The sequence below is a fragment of the Drosophila persimilis genome, unplaced genomic scaffold (assembly GCF_003286085.1).
Source record: "Drosophila persimilis strain 14011-0111.01,24,50 unplaced genomic scaffold, DperRS2 tig00000000-arrow-pilon, whole genome shotgun sequence".
Lineage (NCBI taxonomy): Eukaryota > Metazoa > Arthropoda > Insecta > Diptera > Drosophilidae > Drosophila > Drosophila persimilis.
Window position 1 is genome coordinate 7752782 of NW_020825288.1, and position 14402 is coordinate 7767183.

Here is a 14402-nt window from a genome sequence, read left to right on the forward strand (position 1 = left end):
ACATATAGTATACAATAGTTTATTTTTTCATCTTAAGGCTATTCTTAAATTCCTAAATTGTGTGAAAACTATTTACATTATTATTCGTAAAAATAATTGACTGTTCTTTCCAGCAATAATGTAGATTCTATTCTCGTTTCATATATAGTACAAATACATACAAAAGTTCTATAAAAAATCCGCATGCGAATACTGGACCGGCAAGTTGTTTATGTGTGTGTGTTTGTGGTGTGTTTAGTTTTTTTTACAACATTACCTAACTTAAAGTTGGAATTCGGATTCGGAATCGGCTGAAAAATGCTTGCAAATGCTGCAAATTGTCACATTTCGGGTACAAAAGATTAACAAAAGGTGGAAAAGCGAACATAATGTTCCCATTTCGTTGTCCAAAAATCGTTGTTGTTTTTGTTTTTGTGTTTTTGTGTTGTTGTGTTGCACATTGTCAATAATCTATAATCTATATAATAACTGCGTCAAGTTTCGTTAAGTTTAATGGAGTATGAAATCTTCACGTTTGTCAGGGTGTTTGTGATCAACGGGGGTCAAGGGAGATCAAATTATTCAAGATTGGAAAAGAATTAACATTACAAATAGCTTTATGCATCGTCAGGGGGTCAGGGTCAGGACTAACTACTGAGACTTTCACTTGGTTGAGAGTTTCTTTCTACTACTCAAGCGTCACGGCAGAGACTCAAGACAGAGTTGCGATTGGGGCAAAACTTTCGAGCAAACCTTTACAATTATTGGCATAGATTTATTCGAAAATCGACCACAGATTAATAAGGACTACAAAAAGATTCAAAGTAAGCTTAACTGGAGAGAAATTAGATCTCCAAAGTAATAAAATGTATAATTTCTGATTTTCAATCAGTTTAGATGGGTATTGGGCACGGGTACAACTGACAAATGATTACCGAAAATGTTCTTAGGGATACGTTTAAGCGTAGCAAGGGGGCTTCTTTCCTATACTATGTAGCGTGGGCCTAGCACTAAGTGTATGCTATTTAATTTATGCGCGTGTGTGTGAAACATCCATGGCTACTACTATGGTACTGCATGGTGTGTGGTTTGTGCAAATCGAAAGAGAGCGGGGCGGCTTGGCCTTTGCCCCTTTAAATGATGCGGTTGACCAGCGGCATCTTGCGGCGATTGTATGTGGTCGGCTGTGGCTGCGCCTGTGTCTGCACCAGCTGCTGCACCTTCACCTTCTGGCCATACTGCTGCTCCAGCTCGCCGGCGGGGCCGATGGCATAGTTAATGTCCAGACGCGCACGCTTCGCCTGCTGCTGCTGCTGATGGTGGTAGCCGTTGTGGTTCGCATTCAGATCGGCCGGATTCAGCTCGATGATGTGTGTGCCTTGGCCGCTGGCTATGGTGCGGCGCACTGCCTCCTTATCGTCCACGATGTCGATGGCATCGTACAGTTGTTCGTCGACCTGGAAGATTGGGAACGAAAGCGTTAGCAAAGGGCTGTTCAGAGTGGGGATAACAAGGCTAGATACCTTCTCGTATAGCAACGAAGACTTCTCGACCAGGTGCCTTTCCAAACTCACCTCAATGTCAAAGTCGCTGCTCTTCTGGCGGAGCAGGACGTGGTCAAGGGGCAGGTGATGGCTCGACTGGCTGGCAGCGGGGTGGCTGGCGAGTAGCTCTTCCTCGGCCTCGAACTCGCCCAGCATATCGTCGTCCTCATCCTCGTCCACGACATCTTCGTCCTCCTCAACGAGCATCGCATCCACAAGGGTGTCGTCGAAGTCCTGCTCCTCCAGATCGGAGGACTCTTCGATCTCCGACGTCGAATCGAGCTCCACATCGGAGTCGGCCGATCCGTGCTTCATCTCGCCGCGCTCCAGCGACTCCAGGTGCTCCGGATAGACCATGGCGCAGCGTATGGCCTGTGGATCCTTGCGCGACCACTTCTGCACCTCCTCGTCCATCTTGGTGATGCGCTCCGGGTTCATGGCCCAGCGACAGCCTTTGCGCTGATTGCCGTTCGTGGCCGGGCGCTCGATCTTCTCGAAGCACTTGTTCAGCGACAGATTGTGCCGCACGCTGTTCTTCCAGCCACTCGGCGCATTCTCGAAGTACGGAAAGTGCTGGCACAGGAAACTGTAGATCTCCGAGACGGGCAGCGAGCCGGCCCGCGAGTTCTTCAGGGCCAGCGCGATGAGGCAGGAGTATGAGTAGGCCGGCTTGGGGAAGGCGCTGCCCACGACAGGCAGCTTGACCTTCTGCTGCAGCGGCTTGACGAGACCAGCACTGCCGCTGCTGTTGTTGGCGATGTTGACCAGGTTGCTGCCATTGCTGAGCGGCGAGGAGGAGGCCAGCGACGAGCCGGACGATGGCGAGCCCATGCTCTGCATCTGGTGGTGCGGCGAATGGGCCGACGAGGCGATGCTCTTTGGTGTGGTGCTCCCCTGCTGCAGCAGACCGCGCTTGGAGGCCTCCTCCCGCTTCAGGACCATGCCGTTGCCCGAGCTCGGGGACGAGCCGTTGGGGGATTTGGCCGACGACTGGTGCTTCAGCTTTTGGTAGGCGGCACTGTTGGCGAAGGTCAGGCCCCCGATGCCGGGCGCCAGCTTGATCGTGTTGGTGGAGACGCCTCCGGTGGTGAGCAGGTTGGAGGAGGTCTTTGAGGTCTTGTTGCCGCCCTCCTCAGACGGACTGGACTGCGACTGGGCCCTGCGCAGCTCCGTGCCCAGATCCTTGCGCACCGCATCCACCGCCGAGGAGTTTCGGCGCTGCAGCACCGAGTTGGTGGCCATGGTGGCCGGTGCTGTGCTCCCGGTGCCGGTTACCACCGAAATCTGTTTGGGTATGTGTGCGCTCACTTGCTCTCGGCGCAGCGATCCAGCGCTGACTTTCATCTGGGCCGGCGAGAAGGTCAGATGTGACTTGTGCTGGTCCCGGTCCCCGCATGGCGATGCCGGCACGGCCCGCGACTGTGTGGAAGTGGCTGCCTTGCCCCTGCGCGGCGACCCCAGCATGGAGGAGGCCGAGCAGACAGCGGAGTTGATCAGCGGCATCACCGAAATGGGATTCACGCAGGCCCCCAGATCGGCGTAGTAGTCGGTGTTCGACCAGAAGTTGGCCGAGGAGCCCATCCACTTGGCCGTCGGCGAGGCGTGCAGCGTGCTGCTGGCCAGGAAATTGGCGTTGGCGTTGTATGCCACCGGCAGGTTGCTGCCGCTGCTCGTGTTGTTGTTGATGGCCGAAATCGTCTCCAGGGCGTGGTCCAGCGAGGTCAGGTCACTAGAGGTTGCCAATGTGCTGGCTATCTCCGCCCGGATGTCCACGTCCAGCATGTCCTGCATCGAGTCGGACACGTAAAAGTCTAGCGAAGGGCCAGCCGCATCCTGCAAGGGATAGGTAATGTACATTTCAGTCACGAATCAATCAATCAATCAATCACGAATCTATTTTCCGAATCAATCGAGCAAACAGAGCTTTCAGCGAAGCTTTTCGCGGGAATTTTGGCGCGACCAATGTTGTGCAACGTCTGCAATTGCACTTGCTATAGCAAAGTTGATTAACCAGAAGGTGGGGGCCAATAGAAACAGAGCGGAATCAACATAAGAGATATCTAGTCAGCAAGAGGGAGATGGCATGGGTTACAGGGGGGGCGATTTACTTTTGAATACACATAACTTGGGGCTCCCGTTTTCCCATTCCGCAAGATTTCTTCGTTTTCAAAACGAAAACATTTTTTGTTGACGAAATGAAAAGTAAATGGCTTTTTATACAACGAAACGACCCTTAATTGCCAAAAAAAGAAAAAAATAGATGATTTATTGATGCATTAACATAAACTTGACACCTATATCAGGGTAAATAAACTTTTGCTTTCTTTATACATAATTTTATTTTAAACCAACCTCATATTTGGCTCGGAAAAAATGTCCCAGGGCAACAACAATTTTCGTTTTGGTGCAAACAGCAAAAACATGTGAAAATTGGAGAACCTTAAAAGGAAAATACGCCGGAACCTGCCTGATTATATTATATATACTTATTTCATATTCCATCAAATGCAAATCGAAACTAGATCATATCGTATATCCTCCCACTGCACGCTTTTTCCCTGTAAGGTTTCATCAAAGTGTCATACGGGCATAATAGCAATAGATTCATGGCAGTGGTACGGGGGCGGGGGTATGTATCTGCTTTTCGCTTACTTTCTGGTTTATGTTTTCTGCCTCGTGCCACAACCTGCCGCAACTTTTTCAAGGCTCTCTGCTAACGCGGCTGTCCCGAATGTTTGCTTTTCGGGTTTTCTTCTTACCAGGAATTGTCATTTTCCCGCCCTTTGGTTTCCTTGGTATCCCCTCCACCTCCCCCTTTCCCACTTATCTCTCGAACATTCCATTACATACACACACACAGACAGGACACACACATATGTATGTATGTATGTATAGAATACATTATAATCATGAAATGTGTAACATAAGTCGCATGAATCTGAATCTGAATCTGTGTCTAAATCTGATATGCCCGTGCATATATGTATGTATGCATGTGTTTATATACATATGTATGTATGTATGTTTGTATGTATGCATCGGATAAGTTTTCATTTTCTATATGTCAGGAGCAGAGTACCCGAAAACCGGTTTTGCGCGCCAAGCAGGCAGGCAGGCAGGCAGGCAGCAAAAAGGCAACAGAGCAAACAGGCAGACAGGGATGGACAGGAAGGAGAGGAGGGACAACGACGACGAAGAACAAGCAGAAGAGGGTCCATATAGCACAAACAACATAAACAACAGCCGATGAAAGATGTGGTGCGATGGATGTGCAACAGCGAGGGGCAGGCATAGGGACAGGGACAGGGACAGCAGACCACCAACAAAAATAACTCATGTTGCAACACCAGAACCAGACAACAGCAGCAGCAGCGAAGGGAGTCGGCAAAACGTAAACAATTTCAACAGGCTGCGGCGGCGTACACGAAGGAAGGTGGCAGGCATATATTGTGAAACGAAAAGTTCCCAAAAAGAGGCACCATCTCCGATGGCCATGATTTTTAGTGGCTCGTTAGATGACCCCAACTAAAGCAGAGCTAAAGATCTGGATAATTGTGAATGCCACAGAACAACAGATCTCCGACAGCCTTCAATAATCCTTGATCCTTTTTCGATCAACTGTTGGTCATCGATTTCGAGTGTCATCCATGGTCTAGAGTTTCCACTGTAAGCGCACACATAAACACACATTACATGCCCCCACACATACACACATACAAACTCGTATGTAATCGTACATATAGGAGGCGTTCCAGAAGGCCATTCCAGCCAGGGCCAAACCGGATATCAGAAAAAATTGAAAGTTTTATGCAATGTCTGACCAGCATTATAAATGGGGGCCCTGGAGTTGGGGATGTGGCGCCCCGGAGTGACTCAGAATTAGATTTACTCTCAGGGCAGAACATGTTGCCAGCAGCATGTTGCAGCCACACAAAAAGACTCTCTGTTCCCATGCATATTTCTATGTGTGTATGTATGCATCAGACTGGGAAAAAGTGTACAAAAAAAAAGGGAACTAAAGCCATACAAAAACAACAACAATTGAAGGGGAGTGAGAGAGACAGAGAGAGAGAGAGCGAGAGGGGTGAAAAAAGGGGAAACTTCTCTGTTCTGCCTGGCCTGCGCCGACTTCGCTGCGGCGAAACAGAGAAGCAGAGCGCGCCAGCAGCGAAAAAGAGAAACAGGCCGAAGTTGCTGAGAGAGCGAGTGAAAGAGCAGAGTTATACAGAAACATAGAACGCCGCACATAACAGAGGCGAAGTTGGGCCAGAGAGCGTGTACAGTAGGCGACAAAACATGGCCATGCGGCGAGTCTGAGAACAGAAAAATGAAAACAGAGACAGCGGCAGCGCCAGCGCCAGCAGCAGAGGCAGAAATCGAGTACTTTTTGCGTTTTACTTTTTCTGTGTTGCCTGCCCCTGCCGCTGCTGTTGTGTGCTGTTGCCTTTGCTGTTGCTGTTTTTGTGGACTTTATTCGGGCGCTGCTTTTGGTGGAAAAAGCGTAGTAGGCAGCAGAAAAATTAGTAGTAGGCGCCTAACAGCCAGCAGCAAACTTAACAGTTACCGGTTTTCAGGCAGCTGTTAAAAAAGGCGCGCGCGCGCCCTCTGGGGGAGGAGGAGGCGGTGTATGCCAATGTCAAGGTGTCCTTGAGCCGCAGCAGCAGCAGCAGCAGCAGAACTGACCTGACCCCTGAACCCTGTCCCCACAACCAGCCCCTATTTCGACCCCCTCCCAAGGGGAAAATCCTGTGTGTTTATTATGCGGCGACTCCGAAAAATCGATATAGAAAGAGCATACACAGCACAAAGCAGATTTCGGGGGAGACGCATCTCTGTCTCCATCCATCTCTCCCTCTCTCTCTCTCTCTCTCTCTCTCCGTCTCTCTCTGTTTGGAGAGGGACTCTCTGGAGAGCCCCGCCATGAGACGAGAGTGATAAGTTGCATAATTCAACAGGATATCATAAATTGGCAGAGGCCGCATTTCGCCAGCCTTTATCATCAGAGTGGGAGTTTCCATCCCAAAAAATAAGGGGAAGACTTCCCCACACCACCCACTGTCTGGCCACCCCCCCTTAATGGTCTGTCTGGTGGCCTTTTATATGAAGACAGAAATGGGGGGGCAGTAAAGGGGGATGGGGATTGTTAGATGGAAATCCAAGTGCCTTTCAAGTGCATCCTCTCTTATTTCATATTTTCAACGTTTTCCCCTTTATTTATCAGTCATTTGACGCAATTGCCTCTATGACGCACTCTCTTGGACCAGATGACGCATCCTGTCGGCGGCAGGTGCTGCCTCCTGATAAGCAGCAGGACCAACGTCAGAGGACCAAGGCTTTTGTGTAAATGCAGCAAAGAAACAGGCAACACGCATAAGACGCAGCCGGACCCCAAGAGAGAGAGAAGACAGCTGGTAATCTCCCAGAGGCAGGCGAACAGAAGTGCAGCAGAGGCAAAGGCAGCTGCCACATCCTCTGTTTGAGCCATTTCTTCATTCAACAATTGATTATAGGCGCTCTCTCTCTCCCACTCTGTATCTCGGCCAAGACAATAGAAGAGGACACTAATTGATTTTCTTGGGGATGTGCGTAGAAAAAAAGGTACAAGAAAAACAAAGATCGATCTATGAATGTAATAGAAATACTTGTATTTAATCCTGAAAGCCAAAACTAGTACACAGCCAATTCCCGCCAGGGATTCTCCCTGTCAAAGTCGTTCATATTATATTTCCACGCTTGAGAGACTGAACCCCATACACATTTTCAATGGGAATACGCTATGAGATATTCCCCAAAAGATAGCCGGAAATACTGAATTCAATGCATCCTTTTGTGCTCCCTACTGCATCTCTATAAAGGATGGATTCACATAAACATTTTCCCCGTAACCTTATCCTCTAACAATGGCAATTTGAATTCCTCCTGCGACTCCTCCACCCTCTGCTCTCCTCTCATACCGAATCCAATTCACATTTCATGCCTAAATCCTCTAATATTGATAACTATTTGGCAATATTTCTCTAACCCTTTGCCCTTCCCCTGCCCTCTGGCACCACTAATTGAGCACTACATCCCACAGATAGGACGACAGATGATCATCATCCGAAAAAGTATTCGGATGTCTGGGCCAGGACCCCAATGATGAAATGATTAAGGGTTTCGATTAAGGCGGTTCGCTCTCTTTCCGTCAGTTTTCCCCCTTGTACTCTGTACCCACAGTACCCTCTACCCTTCCCTTCCCTTCCCTTCCCAGTCGTTGAGTATATTTCTGCATGTGTGTGCGCTGCTTGTATCTGTGTGTGATAACCTTTCGGTGTGCCCTCTGCTGTACGTTCCGAGTGGCACAGGCAGCTGCAACAACTCAGCTCTCAGCAGCTCAGGGGTTGCTCTCTCTGTCGCTGTGGTCTCCGGTCTCCGGTCTCCGGACTCTGTCTGTTGCTTGTACTCTTTTTACACCACTCCCTTCCCCCTTGCTGTTTTTCTGTTGTTGCAAGTTGCGACGAGAATTGCCGCCTGCACTTTTGCAAACGGAAAGCGAACACTTCCTGGCTCTCTAATTAGTTTACTGTTCTTCCGCTGCTGCCACTTTTCACACCTCCCCCACACACACAGGGGGAGGGAATGAATGCGGGGGGCAGGATGCTATACAATTTTTAATAGCTTCAGAGTCCAATAAATCACCAGTCAGCAGATGAGGCGCTCAGCAGTGGCAGACTATGTCGTATATCAAAAGCCAATAACCAAGGAATATTGTCCTCCCCTGCCCATTCCTCCATCACCTCTTTCGCCTCCTTTTCTTTATGAATTTTTCTTTTTTGGTAAAAACTTGAAAAAATGTTCCGAAATAAAAATGCATCGAACAGGCGTGCAAAAGTGCATAGAAAGGATAAGGAAATACGATATTGGCCCCACTTTTTGGAGCTACGAGAGGACTGGAGCTGCCGCCTCCTTTGCTCCTTCGGTCTCTTGCTGCACTTATTGCTCCCTTTTTTTGGCAGCAGCAGCTGCCCGCCCATTGACCTTTTTATGCTGTGCAACGAAGCAAGGCAGCAGCAGTGCCAAGGAGCGGCAGCAAGAGGCAATTTCGGACATGTCGGAGCATGTCCATGCACGCACAGAGAGGAGGGGAGGGGGAACATTTTCGGTTCGCCAGGATTCGATATTTTCCCCCTTGTACATGGAATATTTTCCAATGTTTTTCTGCTGCTGCTGCTGCTGCATGCCTCTGGTTGTAGTTCCATCTGCCATCATTTCTTTCCCGCTTTCATTTTAAAATCTCCCGTAATGACGGGAATGACACACAAAGATGGAAACACAAGGGAAATCAAAGAAGGAAAGAAGGAAAGAAGAGACCCAGGTAGGCGGACATCTTCCTTGGGCTTATGAGCGCCCGTTTGTAAATTACTTTATGGTGCAATAAAATTCGCTCTCCACAATCCAGGGCCCAGGGCCTGTCCCCTGTAGCCTGTAACAATACCAATCCAACGGCAACGACATTTACCCGAATATGTCCTTAGCCAAACATCACATGTCGCACAAATCGTCTTTAAATCTGCCCCTTAGAGCGAAATTTTGCAGCTTCCTTGGGTTATTTTCATTCATTAAGTCCAGCCATTGGGAGATATCTTATCCTCATCGGGATCTGGTTCAAGCAAATTAACATTCCCCGAAAAAGTTGAAATTTATTTCGGGGAAGTTTTAACATTTTTCCGCATTTAAAGATGAGATGATTGTAGTTTGTTGGCCTTGTTTTTTGAAGCAAGTAAAATGGTCAACAAATAAGCTTTTTGCACTAGACATTGAAGTCGAACCTCTATTATGCAAAGAAAACGTTCGACTTATAGAGTGGGATGTAATGTGCTTCCTAAAAAATGTTTAGAAAATTCCACTTTCAGACTTTCGAGATATTTTTGTTTCTTTGTGCCATTACAAGAGTGGATTCTAATTGAAATAAACTTAAAGCAAAATATGGGAAATTTTTGTGAAATCTTCAAGAAATTTAATTTAGGAAGATATAGAGATGGAATTGCTCTCTAAAGAATCTTCTAATTTTTGGCTTTAATCGGTTTGATTTTGTTCTCGATTTCGACTTTAGGCATCGGCCACAACCAGGGGTCCCACGGCTAAAAGAACTGCCACAACTTTCGCCCCAAATTGTTATTTCTGTTCATAATTCATAATGCCAAACTTTTCTCAACAATAACTTGCAGTTTCCACATCTGTATCTTTGCGAGTGTGTGTGTGTGTGTGTGTGTATGTGGGGGGCCGTGAGAAAATCTATGCGGCATACAGCTGGGCGCTCATATTCGGCAGCCCGACGACAGGCCGGCCTGCCTGCATATAGGCTGTTCTGTTCTGTTCTTTTCTGTTCTGCTCTGCATTTTGGGGTAGGTGTTAGGGGGGAGTGTCGCAGCCCCCCCACCCACACTGTCTCGGCGAAGTCGGCGCACATGAAAAGCACGTTGAACTTTGAAGTTCTGGTGCCGCCGGTTTGGTTTTGCTTTGTCAGCGCTTTGATGTTTGTTTCTCTTTCTTTGAGCCATGTTGCGGCAACAAAGGTTGCAGGAACATGCTAATTCTCTGGGAGCCAGAGAGAGAAAGACAGAGGGAGAGAGCGAGTGAGCTTTTGATTTGCGAGTGTTGACTGTTGCTTTCGGTTCCCGTCTTGCTCCCACACACACACACACGAAAATCAGATAAAAACATTCGTTGGGTTTCATTTCGTTTGCTTTTCTTTGTTCCCCTACGGAGACAAAGACGGAGATATTCGCACACACTTGTGGCTGTGTCGCCGCCCCCTGAGTGTGCGTATCCCTTTGCATGTGTGGAGTTTTGCATGCTGCATTGAACAGGCGCCCATGATCGGGCAACCAGGCGCCGCTCCTGCACTTCCAACAGAGCCCCACTTTGCAGGAGCTCAGGCCAGTCCGAATCCCCAGCCGAAGCTCCATCAGTGTCTCTTGTTACCGGACTCGCTGCCGCTTGGCTAAAACAAAACTCGGTTCGAGGTTGAATGCTTGGCCTTCAAAAAGTTGAAAACGCAAAAGCAGAAGAGACCCCAAAAGACAGAAAAACAGAAGAAACCCAACGAACCAGCGGCTCAACAAACACATAAGTACACTCCTATGAACACATGTCGGCTTATGTGTGTGTGTGTGTGTGTGTGTGTGCATGGCAATAAATAAATAAACTTAAATAATTGCGCATGACTTATGTATAACAAATGGAAGACTTGTGCTGCTGTTTCTGCTGCTGCTGGGATCCGCAGAAGACAGCGGAATTAGGCTGGGAACACCGGCACCGCACCCCCTCCGTCCGATTCCCACTTTTGTTGTGCGATGTCGTTTTATTTTAGTACAAACAACAGTAACAGGGGCAACAACAGCAGCAGCGGCGCTAGCAGTGGCCAAGCTAACAGAGCTCCCACTGTTAACAAGAGTCTCCACCTAGCCAAGTCCCTCACCAACACCCAGATGTAAAAGTAAGAGCCAATACAGAACAGTTTATAATCACATGAAACCCCCCCTCACCCACTCCCACTCCACCATTGCAAATCAGAAGAGGAAGTAGCAGTACACTTGAATAGAATTCCATCATTTTGCTGTGCTGTTCCGGTGTGGGCCCCCTCCCCTCACACTGTCGACCGATCATTAATCATCAGTTCAGTTCAGTTCAATGAGCGCCTTCAGCGGCAGTTTGAAAGCTTAACGATCAAAAGTAAACACATATACGCACTCACACATATGTAAAAACTACTGCGAGCGAATTCAAATTCAAAATTATACGTTAAATGCGGCGAAGGCAAATGTAAAATCAACAACAAAGCTTGGCAGATGAGAGCGGGCGAATTAAAGCACGAGCAAAGAGCAAGAGAGTGAGAGTGAGTGAGATGTGTGGAACCCAGAAAACTGTTCTTGGGGCGATATAAAAAGAGAGAGAGAGAGAGAGCACTAGTGGTGGGTTTCCAGGAGGGGGAAGTGTCAAGTGGCGGAAATACTAGGAGAAAAAAAACTGCACAGAGCTCGCTGCTTTGTCGACGACAAAACCGAACGTTAAATTTGAAAATAAGCGATAAAGGCCAGAGTCGGTGTGCGAATGTGTGAGGTCTCGTGCGCCTGTGTTAGTGTGATTTTGCGAGAGTAACCGGCCGGCAAAATATGCAAAAACGTTAAGCTGTTGCCGCAGCCACCCCCCCTCGACACTTACCGCGTATTTGTTGAAGAAACCATCGTGTATGCCGCTCGAATAGTCCTCTATCTCGAACATTTTTGGTTCTGCGGGTTTCTTCTGTGGTGTGTGGGAGATTCTACCAATTGCAGAATTACTGCCGCATACGCTTTGTTTTGATCAGTTCCTCCTCTTCACGTTCCGTTCCCCGTTGTTTCTCTCTTCTTTCGTCGTGGGATTAACCGTTGCACGGATCGAGTGTAAGGGGGGGAAATAATAACCGTTGGTTTATCCCGCCGCTCTCCACCGTCTCTCAATATTGGCCAAGCCAAATGCAATTGCTCTACGATTCTATTTGACTCTTATTTATTATCATTTTGAGTTATCAATCGCGCACAGTTTATTTATTATTTAGTCAATAATCACTTTCAAGCCATACACAGCGAAAAGCAACCAACCGACGAACCGCGCAGAATGTTTATGTCGATACGGATATTTTTTATACGGAAATATCAACGGAAATTTCGGAAATTCACAAGAAAAAGCGACGTGAAGGTACGTTGTTTACCGGGCCGGGCGTAAAAATTGGATTCCTCGTTTTCGGAATTTCGGCGCGCTCCGGTAAATTCGAAATATACGATATCGTTCTTAAATTTCTTGACACACCAGCACAGAGACCGCGCTGCTCGAAAGTTGGAACACGAATGAGACATGTTGGGACATGTTCAACAGCAAAACAGCTATGTTAAGCCTTAGTATAGGCTTTTGTATACCCTATACTGTTAATTTTATATGAAACTATTAATATTGATATGAAGATAATAGACCTTTTCTCAAATTGACATTTTTTAGACATATTGATGAGTGTTTTGTATATATATCTCGATCCTGATACCCATTCTTGGTCTCTGCAAGAAGACAATAAGCTTTAAAATATCGTTGAAATATTGAAAATAAAACTAATTAATATTGAATAATATTAAAATATATTGAAAATAAATTGTTTTTGCCTGGGATGACAAACATATTCACAATCCTATAACATCCATTTCCCCAGGGTATGTGTGCATGGAATGGGACTCATTGTTGTCAACCGGTTATGACTACTAATTCTTGGTTATTCTTTCTTCCGTCGAATATTCCCAGCTATATAGATCTCTTATTTCTGCCCAGATAATTTTATATGATTGCTGAAACAATTTTAATCAGGACTAATTATTTTTAAGTACTTGCATGTTTTTTGTTTTGACAAAAACACGATTTCAACAAAAATGTTCAATGTCGCAGGTTGTGTCGTCAATGTTGCTGGTATTTGCCGACTCATTTGTTGTCAACCAGGAGATGGCCGTTTGTATACCCTATTCCGTAAATATTATATTAAGATGCTGTTTTCCAAGCAGCTTTCAAATGTAATTAATAAAGGCCTTGTTTTAGATTGAATTTTTTTGGTCTATTCATGCATTTGATTAGGTTCTTGTATATCAATCTTGATTGCAAAATATCGTTTAAAATAGATACTGACTAGTTTCTGCATTAATTAGAGCATGGGATGAAACACAATTCCACAATTCTATATCATCCATTTCCCCCAGGGTATGTGTGCATGGAATTAGCAACATGTTTGTGTATGGAATGAGACTCATTGTTGCAATAGCGAAACTGCGGCGAATCGGATATTGCCTATATTTCAATGCCCACTTTGCTTTATTCCTTAGATAAATGCATTTTCTACAAGATTGCTTCTTTTAATTACCTTAATGTATTTTATTTTGACCAAAAACGGTTTTCAAGTAAATGTTGCCGCAACAATGAGACTCATTGTGGTCAACCGGTTATTACCGATTCTACCCGATTCAAATAAATACCAAAATATACGGTCTCATTTTCAAAATATACCGAGTGGTGCGCGCCAAATCTAACTTTTTTGAATGTGAGCGACAAGGATTTAAATGTTGTCAACCGGGCCATTACCGATTCAACAAATACGATTCCCTCAATTTTGTTCTTCCGTCGAATATTCCCAGCTAAATAGAATATTTATCTATGCACACATCATTTTATCCGATTAGTGAATCAATTTTCTACTTTTGTTTTAGCGAAGAAGGTCAACAAATGAAACGTAATAAAACGTAAGAGAAAAATCGTTCCAATTGCTCAATTTCTTTATTCCGATGAATAATGCTGCCTAACTAAAACCTTTAGCTCTGCCCATATAATTATATACCATTGATAAATAAATTTTCTACAATATTGGTTAGTTCTTAGTCCTTGCTTTTATTATTTATTGACTAAAACATTGTTTAAACAAAATAGTGCAACAAAAAACAGTCGCAATGTTGCTGGTATTTGAAGACCTGATACGTGTATAGGATTTGTATACCCAATTTCGTTAATTTAATATGAAGATCCTGTCTTCCGAACTGTTTTTAAAACGTAATTAATAAAGAAATTTTCTCATGCATATTATTACTATCTTGTATTTATATACATATGTATATCCTTATACCTATTCTTGGTCTTTGTAGAGTGACGATGAGCTGCAAAATATCGTTGAAATAGGTTTAAACCAGGGATTATATTGTTTTTGCATTAATTGGAGCCTGGGCTGATAAACATACAAAAAAATCACAAACAATAAAAATCTGAAATAATCATTATTCAATCAAAATCAAGAATAATAATTATACAATAAAAATCAAAAATAATAATTATATA

The 14402-nt window shown here is 45.6% G+C and overlaps 1 protein-coding gene across 2 annotated transcripts; it reads right to left on the bottom strand.

Annotated features, from left to right (window-relative positions):
* Nucleotides 1–733: 733 nt before the first annotated feature.
* LOC6588219 lies at nucleotides 734–12358 on the bottom strand. Of its 2 annotated transcripts, none has more exons than XM_026995439.1 (3): nucleotides 11727–12358; nucleotides 1554–3356; nucleotides 734–1436 (listed from the first exon to the last, which is right to left on the bottom strand). In XM_026995439.1, exons 1-3 carry the CDS (start codon nucleotides 11784–11786, stop codon nucleotides 1113–1115), a joined length of 2187 nt encoding a protein of 728 aa, XP_026851240.1. In that variant the 5' UTR covers nucleotides 11787–12358; the 3' UTR covers nucleotides 734–1112. The 2 variants fall into 2 exon arrangements, with proteins under 2 accessions (XP_026851240.1, XP_026851239.1); XM_026995438.1 differs by having other exon boundaries at nucleotides 1503–3356.
* Nucleotides 12359–14402: the final 2044 nt, after the last annotated feature.

Bases quoted from the DNA above. Each gene is read 5' to 3' on its own strand.
- LOC6588219 (XM_026995438.1), bottom strand. From the start codon at position 11,786: ATGTTCGAGATAGAGGACTATTCGAGCGGCATACACGATGGTTTCTTC. The intron at 3,357-11,726 runs GTAAGTGTCGAG...TATCCCTTGCAG, and splicing joins GTTTCTTCAACAAATACGCG to GATGCGGCTGGCCCTTCGCT. The intron at 1,437-1,502 runs GTATCTAGCCTT...CCAATCTTCCAG, and splicing joins CTTCGTTGCTATACGAGAAG to GTCGACGAACAACTGTACGA.